We start from the raw sequence: 12,509 nt of genomic DNA on the forward strand, positions 1-12,509 counted from the left end.
TGGTGATAACAGCCCGTTTTCTCCCGGCGGACAGCAGCTGAACGGGCCGGTCCCAGCCCGGCCAGGCCTCTGGTGCTGCTGGGTGTCTGCTGGATGATCAGATGGCAGCTGATGGAACTAGCTGGTTAGTTAGTTAGTTAGTTAGTTAGTTAGTTAGTTAGTTAGTTAGTTATCTACTAACTAGCTGGTCACTAGCTGCAGCAGCTCATCTCTGTTTACTCCCAGACAGTTTGTGACATTGTGTAAGTTTGAAGTGACAAACAAAGAAGGTTTGTTCATCAGACACGGACTATCTCAGGACTGGTGGTAGACAGGATCCACTACCACAGGACTGGTGGTAGACAGGATCCGGCTCTCTCTAGACCTGATTATTGATTCATGTTCCACTTTATCAACTTGACTGGAACATCTGACTATTAGCCATAAATATGATTGTTTCCATGATGAAAACAAGGAGGAATAAAGCTGTTTACTGGCACACATAAGATATGTATGTTTCATGATAAAAGTCCATGTTTGAGTTTTTAAATGAGGCTTTAACAGTTACTGTAACATGCAGTCCATCTGCTTCAAATCATTGCAAGTAAACTGTTAATTAATAATATAAGTGTTTTAGAGAATTGGAGAACTCGCAGTATCATGAAATATAATGCAGCGATGCTCCAGCACATCACAGACAGACGCCTGAGATAAATATCATCCAGGCTGAAGTGACTTTATCACATGTTTGTTTGTTTTGTTCATCTAACTTTTCTAAAACCGCAAATTATAAAATCTACCACAGTGTAATAGGAGCTTCCTCACTTTTCATAACCTGCAAATGTCACATTTTGCATATTTTTGCCCAAAAATGGTTGAAACCAAAAACTGAGTTCATTCAGCTGCTGGAAACCTTAAACCCTTTGATTTACATGTTATATTATCAAGCTTTGACATTGTTTCAGATAGTTTAAGTCTCCTTACAAACTAGGACAGTCACAATTTACACTTAATTAAAAATAGATTGAAACAAGCTTTTAATTCCCATACTAGAAGTAAAAAGCAGCAGTGAAATGTGAAATTTGCCTCAGTGGTGCATTCATGGAAATGTGGCTGTTAAATCCCACTTGTAGCATGTTTTTACAGAAGGGTTTGGACATTTTAAATGACATGAAACCAATCTGGTAATCTGAATCATGACTGAAAACTTAGTTCTGTTGGAATAAGTTAAATAATGTCACAGATTGAAGGTGCTGGAAAAGCTTTAAGATTTACCTTAAACATGTTTGAAATGTTTGTAAGGAAAAGTGAAGGAACGCTGCATTCATTCAAATAATGAAATTAGTAGAATTAAGATTATTTTTCTGTCCATTGAGTAATTGGCTCAACAATCTCTTTCTGTCCCTTTCTATTCTAATTAATTACTAATTCAATGACAATTATTTTCATTGATTAATCCATCCCCATTATTTTCTCCATTAATCATTTTAACAATTAAATGTCAGGAAATAGTGAAACGCTCTGAGAGCTGGAGGCAACATCTATAAATACTTCTAATGTTTCATCAGAGCCCAAAAATCTAAACTTACTCAGTTTATCATGAGGGACAAAGAAAAGCATCAAATTGTGACATTTAAGGAGAATGACAACAGTGGAGAGATTATTTCACTTTATCAGATAAAGTTTGGCTTATTAAAACTTTCTGTCCATGTTGTGATGATCGGGTTACCACCCAGTTAAATCAGATCCAGCATGAACAAAGTGAATGGAGGTTACTGTTGGAGCCAGACTGATTCAGAGAGGAAGTTAATCTAACAGATATGGAGGCTGATGTAGTCATTTGTTTGAGCTGGACTGAAAAAGACCCTTTTTATTTGGATTGTGCAGCTCCTCTCTCAAACATAACACCTTACTGAATAATATTTAACATTATTAGACATGTATTACAGTGTTAGCCAATTCTATAAATAAACTGATAAAATGAAGAACAAAATCATACCAAGCAACATTTTCTGCATTATATATTGTGTAAAATAGTTTTCCTAACGGCTCATATCAGACAGCATAGACACTGATACTGACGGGACAATGCCGGCCCACAATACTGCCCTACGAAGCAAACAGGCAGTAACTACGCAGAGAGAGAACTGATAAAAATGACTTTAAAGTGATCCTGTCATCAGCCGTTTAGTTACTGTACAAATGACCATGTTTCTCCAAAACAACAAACATTTGAGATAATATGTTCTGTCACATAACAAAGGATGCCTTGAAAGTCATGAATATGATAATAACTCATTTTTGACCAAAAATGCAGTTACTGCCTTTTTGCTTTGTAGGACAGAATATCTGTCGGCTGATCTAGTTGATGTAGATTCTGTGAAACGTGAAGTCAGACTGAGGTTCGTCTGCTGGTTGAATCTGTCCGTCTCCTTGTTTCTGGACGTTCTTCAGTTTAAACGATAAAACTCTAGAGAAGAGTTTCCTGCTGACCTCAATCTGGACTCACAGGGTGAACCCAGGACACCCTGAAGGGTTAAAGGGGTGAAAGGCGTCCTGCTGAGGAGGCCTGGAGGCTGCTGGAGGAGGAGGAGGAGGAGCAGGTCAGGCTGCTGGAGGAGGAGGAGGAGGAGGAGGAGGAGCAGCAGGTCAGGCTGCTGGGAGGAGGAGCAGGTCAGGCTGCTGGAGGAGGAGGAGGAGGAGGAGCAGGTCAGACTGCTGGAGGAGGAGCAGGTCAGGCTGAGTGGAGAGTTGTGATGATTAATCTGTTGATAAGAGGATCTGTCCTCCTGTCCCCCAGCCTGTTGCTATCAGACAGACAGACAGACAGACCGGCTGCAAATTAGACCCTAATCAACTTAATCTGGACCATCAGACTCCCAGCATGCCGTGCTGCTCTGTTAGGAAACTCTTCTTCATCTAGTTATTAACCGTCTGAACCCCACCAGCTGTTACATTCTCCCCTCTGTGTTTCATTACAACATATTCATCTATATCATCTGTGAATCCTGCAGCTCTATTATTATTATTATTATTATTATTATATGGAATCAGCACAATCACAACAACTCAAACATGTCTTTGTGCAGAGTAACACAGAATGACAGAAACCAGAAAAATGTGGAATTTCTCTGATAAATTATTTTTTAAAAATTGGAATAAAACATGATTTATAAAAAACACTTTTCTCCACATATAGTATTGTCATGTTTCCAGCCTCTCCTGTCCTCTCCTCTCTATTCTGTGTAAACAGCCTCTCCTGTCCTCTCCTCTCTGCTCTGTGTAAACAGCCTCTCCTGTCCTCTCCTCTCTGCTCTGTGTAAACAGCCTCTCCTGTCCTCTCCTCTCTGCTCTGTGTAAACAGCCTCTCCTGTCCTCTCCTCTCTGCTCTGTGTAAACAGCCTCTCCTGTCCTCTCCTCTCTGCTCTGTGTAAACAGCCTCTCCTGTCCTCTCCTCTCTGCTCTGTGTAAACAGCCTCTCCTGTCCTCTCCTCTCTGCTCTGTGTAAACAGCCTCTCCTGTCCTCTCCTCTCAGCTCTGTGTAAACAGCCTCTCCTGTCCTCTCCCCTCTGCTCTGTGTAAACAGTAGAGGTGGTAGTGGTCTCAGTAGAATCCATCCTGTCTTCAGTGTCTCTGAGGAGAGTTTAGTGTTTGTGTCAGTGTGTTGGTGTTGAGCTGCTGTGTTTTTTTGAATATGTAAATGTGTCAGACACCAGCTGGCCTCGGGTCAGAACATCTGACGTATAATCGTGAAGGATATGATATGGCCCGTCCCTACTGCCAGTTAAACTATGAACCGCCCTGATTTCTCTCCTCGGTGTGTCGTGGCTGCAGGAAGCAACCTGCCCAACCCCAAAAAGATTAAAATATTTTTCCATAGATTATATTTTCTCTGTTCAGTCTGTTATGGAGGCCTCACTGAGGTAAAGCATCAGGTTCTTCAGGTGTTCTATGTTGAGTAAAGGTTCTTTACCTTCATACTTCATGGTTCCTCTGCCAGCTGAGCTCCTGAGGCCTGTCCCCATAATCAATATATCCGCTTATTGTTCCATATACAAAATGGACACAATCGGTTTTTCTGGACTCAATATGTTGTCGTTTACATATGCGTTTGTTTACATAAGCCAACAACTTTTTTTCTCTGTTTCTCGCTAAACGGCTTCCCAAACTTCACTGTCACCAGAATCACCTGCTGTCCACACACACACACACACACACACACACACACACACACACACACACACACACAAACTGCCCCGTCTCTCAAAGTGGAAACGTTGTGATTGATTATCACTGTTGAAAAGGATCTACTTGGATTATTGTGCTCTAATATATCGTTGGTAGGGGTGAGCCATCATACCAGTATCTATTTTTTTATGGGTAAAAAAATGCATGTCATGATATTGGCAACATTCCTGTTCCTTGATGTCGTGTCTGAAGGGTTTCCTATTAATGACCGAGACTGTTGGTCCACCAGAGTCTCATGTGCTGCGCCACATTTCAAGCTACTGAAAGTTTATTTACACTATTCAGAATATAAAGTTATCTTGTGTTGTGTTGCCATTGCTCAGCAGTCTGTCACCAGTCAGTCGGCCCGACCTCCTCTCTGTCGTCCTCCAACACACACACACACACACACACACACACACACACACACACACACACACACACACACTAAATATACCAGGCTGCCGTGCCTACCTGTCTGTATCAGTCCCGTCCCCACATCATCTCTCTGCGTCTGTGAGCCAAACTAAATCCTACCAACCTGTTTCTGGGCAGCCAGAGGTCCAAACAGTCCAAACACACTGTTGCATTATGCCGTTCATTAGCCGCGAGCTAACATTAGCGAACAGTTAAAGTTGTTAATCACAAAAAGCTAAACTGTGACAAATTACTTCCTGGCGCTAAAAAAAATGCAGCTTTCAAAATAAGAGCACAGAATCCACCCCAGAATTTACAAGAAGACTGTCAAAATGAGATGCGTTAAATAAAATGTACAAGAACCTTTTATTCTCATTTACAATATGTCATTAAAATATACAATCACTAAGATCAGTTTATATGATGGAATAGTGGCATTAGAATGTGGGAGAAGCACCAAATTTGGGCTTTTATGAAAAATTATTTTTTCGCCATTTCGCCCACTCCTAATCAGTGGCATAAACTGGTCCGAAAACAATACTATCGTTTATCGAGATAGTTTCTGATCACGCCGCTCGCTAAGAATCTACTTTCTGTGTATCAGTGATTATTAATGTCATTTACCAGATAATGAAGTTAGGCCTGTCACCTTAATTACTATATCCACTCATCGTTCCATATATAAAAATGGACATGATGGTGTTTTCTGGACTCAATATATTGTCGTTTACATGCGTGACTTTTGTGCTCTTTTGTATTTAAAACTGCTAATGTTTGACAGGCAGTACAATTTACCGAGAAAAAATCAATTTCCTATCAGCCATTCAAGCTTTTTTTAATTTTTAAAAAAAAAATTATAACACATGATGTTTATCTCCAGCCTGAGAGTTTTTTTTATTTGTTTTGGTTGTAGTTCATTTATGTTTTATTTATCTAGGATATTTTAGAATTTCTTTTCCACATTTCAATTCCAGTGTTTAATATTCTGCAGATTTAAAAATCCATTATAGTAGAAAAGGATTTACTTATTATACTCTAATATGGTTATAAAACTAAAACATCCACACAACGAAACTATTGTTTATCCTGATTAGTTTCTGGGTAAATATATTGTCATAAAAACTGTTGTGGTGACCGGTCTAAATGAATCCTCAGTTATAAAACGTCTCCTCTGTTGTTTTTGCAGGTGAAGAGACTACATGTCCCAGAATCCCCTGTGAGAGCGTCTTCTTCTCTTCCTCTCGTCTGTGTGTCCTCCCTCCCTCCGTCCAGTTGGTTGGATGAGTCCCAAACAGCCACAGAATCGTGAGCAGTGATCGGGCGCTGAGCCACACCGGGAGCCAACGGTGAGCCAGGTGAGAGGTCAGAGGTCAGCTGACGGCCTGAGCGTTCACACGAGACTTTAAATATCGCTAGAAAGCAGCGAGCAGTCAGAACTCCTGCAGGAGGTGCTGAGCGTCTGTCCACCTGTAAATAAACACCACGGCTCCCACTGCTGCTGTCTCCGTCCTGATAATGGACAAATCTCTGACTGGTTGTTGTTTTCACCAGAGAGCGTTGTCATGTCAACAGGCCCTGATATAATGAGTTTCCTGTGTGTGTGTGTGCAGGCTAGCCATCATGGCGGACGTGGACCCAGACACCCTGCTGGAGTGGCTCCAGATGGGGCAGGGTGACGAGCGGGACATGCAGCTCATCGCTCTGGAGCAGCTCTGCATGCTGCTGCTCATGTCTGACAACGTGGACCGCTGCTTCGAGACGTGAGTGTTAACGTTAACGATGACTCAGTCAGGAGGTCAGAGGTCACCGACTGACCCCCGTCTCTCCCGTCCTCCAGGTGTCCCCCTCGGACGTTCCTGCCGGCGCTCTGTAAGATCTTCCTGGACGAGAGCGCTCCAGATAACGTGCTGGAGGTGACGGCCCGCGCCATCACCTACTACCTGGACGTGTCCGCCGAGTGCACCCGGAGGATCGTCGGCGTGGACGGCGCCATCAAGGCGCTGTGCAACCGGCTGGTGGTGGTGGAGCTCAACAACAGGACCAGCAGGGACCTGGCGGAGCAGTGCGTCAAGGTAGAGGCTGCTCCAGCTCTGTTCTCAACACCACATTTACATCGTCAAGTCGACCCTATAAGGCCTGACCCATGGAATAATTGCCAGAATTATTATTTTTTTTTAACTAAAGTGTTGATAGAACCTACTGACAAATTAAAAAATATATATATATATCAGTTTGCGTACATGAATTCTGATTTGTATCATATTTGATGCATCAGATTTTTTGTTGCAATTTGTTGCTCAGTTTGTTTTTCTTTTTATTAATTCATGAACCTTAACCGATTATCTGCGCTGGGGTCGGGGGGGGCGGAGCCTATCCCAGCTGACACTGGGCCAGAGTTCACCTGGACAGGTCGCAGGGCTGTTCTTCAACTAACAAACATATAAAACCTAATATTTTTAACCAATTTAAACATTGGCTTTCCATACAAAATATTTTTTTTCCATGTAACACAACATCATGGAGTTTTCATGCAGCAATGACAGATCCACCAGTGGAACCAGCTAATTATTTTGCTACATCTGGTATTTTGGTGCAATTTGTTGCTCAGTTTGTTTATATTCAACACATTTGCAATGCCCAATTTTTTTGCCATCTAAAAATACACACCAAAAAACAGATTATGTATTTCTTTGAATTGTTCAAGATATATCTCAATTTGACTCTAAATAAACCTAATTATGTCAGTGAAACCTTTACTTAGTCTACCTAAATGAGAAAAAAGACTTTATGTTGCTTGATTTATTAAGTATGAAATGTAGTGGAAATATAGTTGGGTTTTTTTGCATTTGGTGTTGCCTGTCAAACATTTGTAGCTTTACTTTAACTTTACTTTACGTTTAAGTTTAATAACGTTTTAGCCCCTAACTCCTCTAGCTGAGACTGAACTGCTGTTAGTCAGTCGAGCTGCTCTAACCTGACATGGAGCAGGCAGTCCAGCCTTTATCACAGAAAGAAACTTTAAAAACAGGTTATTGTCAGAGTTTAAAGGACTTAAAGATTCTATAGGTTTCATATGTTGCAGTGAAACACGAGGACACGGGGAGGAACATGTAAAAAGAGTAAAAACTCCCTTGCTGTCTTGCTGGGATCAGAGGTTAACTGAGGGAACGATCTGCTGACCTGCATTCAGCCTGATGGTTTTAATTTGAGGTGAATTGACTTTCCTCTCCTTGATGAGAGCTCAGACAGGACAGAAGGGGGTTTTATCAGGTCGTCCTGTGGTTCTTGGCGGTGACGTCATCACTTTGGTGTTTTTGTTCCAGTCAAATCTGATCAGATGTCTGACGACTCATTTATCTGTCTGTTGGGATCCTGAACAGGGCCAGTATGTCAGATAACAGGAGGTCAGCCCAGGCCAAGACACTATAATAATAATAATAATAATAATAATCAGTAGAGATTAGAGATCCTGTGTTTGTCTCAGTGAGAGCAGGAGACTCAGCCATGTGCTAGCAGACGGTTATTAATAACTCCGGGACAGTTGGGTTCTTTATCCGGCCCCAGATTGTCTGATGTTCTGCTGATAGAAGCACAGAGAAGCTCTTCATGTTGTCAGATGCTGTTTGATCTCACTTGATTTAGTTTTTCCACTAAACGGTGCATATTGAATCTCTTATTTCCCTTCTGTGTGACTTTATAATGTCTGTTTTTAGATCCGCCTGACACCAGAGTTGAGATTAGAATTCTATCATAACTCTGTTATTCCATTAGTCTAAACAGGAGCAGAGAACAGACATTAAGACTTTCTGACTGTTTCTGTTTTCTTACTGGCTGCCAGATATGCTGAGATATGAAATAAAGCTCCAGGGAAGAAGAAGAGAACTTTCCTGTTAATTTGGGAAATTCTGACAGTATGAAACAGTTTTTTATTATAAATGAAACTTATTGACTTGTAGCTCAGAGAGAGAGATGTGGAGGTAGATTCTTGTTTAAAGTAATGCTGCAAATGTGTGACAGGCAGTACAAATTGCAAAAATTCACTATATTTCCCAAGCAGCCGTTCCAGCTGTTTATATGTTATTTATAATATAAAATAATACAATACATAATCAAAACTCAGTGCAATGTTTTGTTAACAGTCTGAACATCTTTTTTTATTTCTTTTGGTTGTAGTTTTATCTATTTATGTTTTATTTATCTAGGATGTTTTAATATTTCTTTTCCACATTTGAATTCCAATGTTTCATATTCTTGAGATTTAAAAATTCATTGCTGTGGAAAAGGATGTATTTATTCTGCTCTTATATGGTTATAAAACTAAAACAACATTAATACAACAATACTATCATTTATCGTGATAGTTTCTGGGAAAATATATCGTCCTAATAAATGTGTTCTGGTTCAGGTGTCAGTAAATCCTTGCTGTCGAGCGTTTCATCCAGTCTTGCTGTGTTGTGGTCCAGGTTCTGGAGCTGATCTGCACCAGGGAGTCCGGCGCCGTGTTCGAGGCCGGCGGTCTGAACTGCGTGCTGAGTTTCATCAGAGACAGCGGACACCTGGTCCACAAGGACACGCTGCACTCGGCCATGGCCGTGGTGTCCCGGCTCTGCAGCAAGATGGAGCCTCAGGACTCGTCTCTGGAGACCTGCGTCGAGTCCCTGTCCAGCCTGCTCAAGCACGAAGACCACCAGGTAACCACGGCAACGTTCCTGGCTTCACCAGCCCATTTATATCCCCATATAAAGTGACAGCAAATGTTCAGTCAAAGCTAAAGACATGTCACAAGTAGTTTTATTGAAACTGTTTATTTAAGTGAACATAAATACTGTATAACAGGAGAACCTTTTTTAAAAATCAAAGCTCCATAAAGTGCACATTTAAATAAAAAATATCTTAAATAAAAGTAGCCTATGAAATAAAATAGGCCAATCTTTTTCTGAAATAAATATATTTTATATGAGAAAAGAATAAGGAACATTACAAAATAACTAAATATGACAAACCCTAGTAAGGGCAGCATTTATATAAAGAATGAAAAAAAAAAACTACTGAACTATATCGATATATGTGATATGGTCTAATTCCATATCACATTTAAAAACGTGGATATATTTTATATCAATATATTATATAGAACTAACGTCTCTCTCTGCAGGTTTCAGACGGCGCTCTGCGCTGCTTCGCCTCATTGGCCGACAGGTTCACCCGCCGCGGCGTGGACCCCGCCCCTTTAGCCAAACACGGGCTGACGGAGGAGCTGCTGTCCCGCATGGCGGCGGCCGGAGGCACCGTGTCTGGCCCCGCCTCCTCCTGTAAGCCCGGCCGGACCTCCACCGGCGCCGCCCCCTCCGCCCCCGACTCCAAGCTGAGCAACCAGGTCTCGACCATCGTCAGCCTGCTGTCCACGTTGTGCCGAGGCTCGCCGCTCGTCACGCACGTAGGTCGCCCCGCCCTCACGCCGGCACGCTGGAGAACCATGCCTTATTTATTATTATTATTTATATATGTGTCTTCCTCATTCTTTTACTGCTTTATAGATCTCTTCATGGTCTTAGTCCAGCCTATTTATCTGGTTTACTTTTATCCTGTGAACCCTGGAGGACCCTCAGGTCTTCTGGGAGCCTTTTAATAAAACCAAAAGTTAGAAGGAAACCCCACGGTGAGGTGTTGTTGTCTCACTGTGGTCCACGTTGGTGGAACAGCCTGAAGACCAGCAGAGCAAACTAAAGACTTTTCTTTTTAATTTGGCTTTTACTTGAATCATTTTTAAATATTTTTCTGCTCATGCATCTTGGTGTTACATCATCTTCTCTTTTATTTATTTACTATTTTTACTTTTATTAATAATTACTTTTGTTTTTTATTTTTTTATTTTCTTTCCTTACTTTTGATTTTAAATGTTATCTAATTAATTTCTAAGCTGCTCCAGTGTTTCCTCACTGCTCCATGTTGAGATGGAGCTTCCTCAGTTGGGATGGAGGCTGTTTGTTTGTTTCTATGTTTTTTTATTATTATTATTATTATTTTCCTTTTTGATGTGAAGCAGCGTGTTCCATTTCTCTTGGATGAAAAGTTCTGGCCAGATAGAGTCTGATAAAGTGTGTCCTCTCCCGTCCAGGACCTGCTGCGCTCGGCGCTGCCTGACTCCATGGAGTCTGCTCTGGGGGGGGACGAGCGCTGCGTGCTGGACACCATGCGGCTGGTGGACCTGCTGCTGGTCCTGCTGTTCGAGGGCCGCAAGGCGCTGCCCAAGTCCACGGCGGGCTCCACGGGGCGGATCCCCGGCCTGCGCCGCCTGGACAGCTCCGGGGAGAGATCCCACCGACAGCTCATCGACTGTATCCGCAGCAAGGACACCGACGCTCTGATCGACGCCATCGACACCGGAGGTACAGACGCAGAACAGACGCTGATACGGGAGAAAAACATTTCACAACATTCTGCTGTGAATCGCAGCTCGTTCTGAAGGTCGTCTCTGTTTTCAGTGATACCAATGAAACTGTTTAACTTTCTGTTGCAGCTTTTGAGGTGAACTTCATGGACGACGTTGGACAGACGCTGCTTAACTGGGCTTCAGCTTTTGGCACACAGGAAATGGTAAAAAAAAAAAATACAGAAGAACACAGAGACTCTGAGCTGCTGCATTTAAATCACACGACTGTTTATGAGCCACAGCAGCAGATCAGAGACACCAACACTTTATCTAGTTTATCAGCTGAACACTAGAGATGTCCGCCTCAGCTGAGCATTGAGATGAAAACATTTATATATGGTCAATGGGATCTATTTAATCAGAGTTTAATGATTATTATAATAATAGTAATATTAAATAATGTTTAGAAATAAATACATTTTAAAAAGTAAAGAAAAAAAATAATAAAATAAGTACATAATAAATTGACAGTAATAATGAACAATTTTAAACAGTTTCAGTTTAATAAATTTACTATGAAAAATTACTATGTGGAGGTTTGTTTTTTCTGGCTGTAATTTCACCTGTTTCCTTATTGTTCCAGGTGGAGTTTCTATGTGAGAGAGGGGCGGACGTCAACAGAGGTCAGAGGTCATCTTCACTACACTATGCTGCCTGCTTCGGACGCCCACAAGTAGCCAAGGTAACACACACACACACACACACACACACACACACACACACAGTAAAAACAGCCTCCAGCAGTGAGACTGTGTGAAACTTTCTCCCAGCTGGTCGTCATGTTTTGATTTAAACACCTTAGTGGCTGTGTGTATTCTCTTCTCTCATGTTTATTTGTGTGTGTGTGTGTGTGTGTGTGTGTGTGTTGTGTGCGTGTGTGTGTGTGTGTAGACTCTGCTGCGTCACGGAGCGAACCCTGACCTGAGGGACGAGGACGGGAAGACTCCTCTGGACAAGGCCCGGGAGAGAGGACACAGTGAGGTGGTGGCCATCCTGCAGTCACCTGGTGAGGGCACGATTAACATCACAGTGTTGTTTCATGTCCCTGTTGAGGCTGTGACGCTCCAGATCTGTTCCACGTTATTTAATAAAAGAAAATGTTCCACACACAGTCTGTGCTGCAGCTGAACACCTGAATCTGACATGACGCAGATAAAAACTGGAGGGAGCTGCTGGCTCAGCACCAGGGAGCTAACACTCACCTGTGTGTCTGTGTCTGTGTCTGTGTCTGTGTGTCTGTGTGTCTGTGTGTGTGTGTCTGTGTGTGTGTGTGTGTGTGTGTGGTGTGTGTGTGTGTGCTGCAGGAGACTGGATGTGTCCTGTGAATAAGGGCGACGACAAGAAGAAGAAAGATGTGAATAAGGAGGAGGAGGAGGGCAGCGAGCCCAAAGGAGACCCAGAGATGGCTCCAATCTACCTGAGGAGACTGCTGCCTGTTTTTGCACAAACCTTT

At 42.2% G+C, this 12,509-nt stretch overlaps 1 protein-coding gene across 1 annotated transcript in view; it reads left to right on the plus strand.

The window, feature by feature from the left end:
• The window catches only part of hectd1 (HECT domain containing 1), a 50,754-nt gene that overhangs the window by 749 nt on the left and 37,496 nt on the right, over positions 1 to 12,509 (plus strand). The window contains 10 exon segments of the mRNA XM_059352690.1: positions 5,810 to 5,978; positions 6,234 to 6,383; positions 6,461 to 6,695; positions 9,087 to 9,314; positions 9,779 to 10,060; positions 10,742 to 11,012; positions 11,144 to 11,220; positions 11,640 to 11,738; positions 11,948 to 12,062; positions 12,361 to 12,509. The exon segment at positions 12,361 to 12,509 is cut by the window's right edge and continues 26 nt beyond it. Of these exon segments, the coding sequence (XP_059208673.1) occupies positions 6,244 to 6,383; positions 6,461 to 6,695; positions 9,087 to 9,314; positions 9,779 to 10,060; positions 10,742 to 11,012; positions 11,144 to 11,220; positions 11,640 to 11,738; positions 11,948 to 12,062; positions 12,361 to 12,509 (1,596 nt within the window). The 5' untranslated portion in view covers positions 5,810 to 5,978; positions 6,234 to 6,243.

The sequence above is a fragment of the Centropristis striata genome, chromosome 16 (assembly GCF_030273125.1).
Source record: "Centropristis striata isolate RG_2023a ecotype Rhode Island chromosome 16, C.striata_1.0, whole genome shotgun sequence".
Classification (NCBI taxonomy): domain Eukaryota; kingdom Metazoa; phylum Chordata; class Actinopteri; order Perciformes; family Serranidae; genus Centropristis; species Centropristis striata.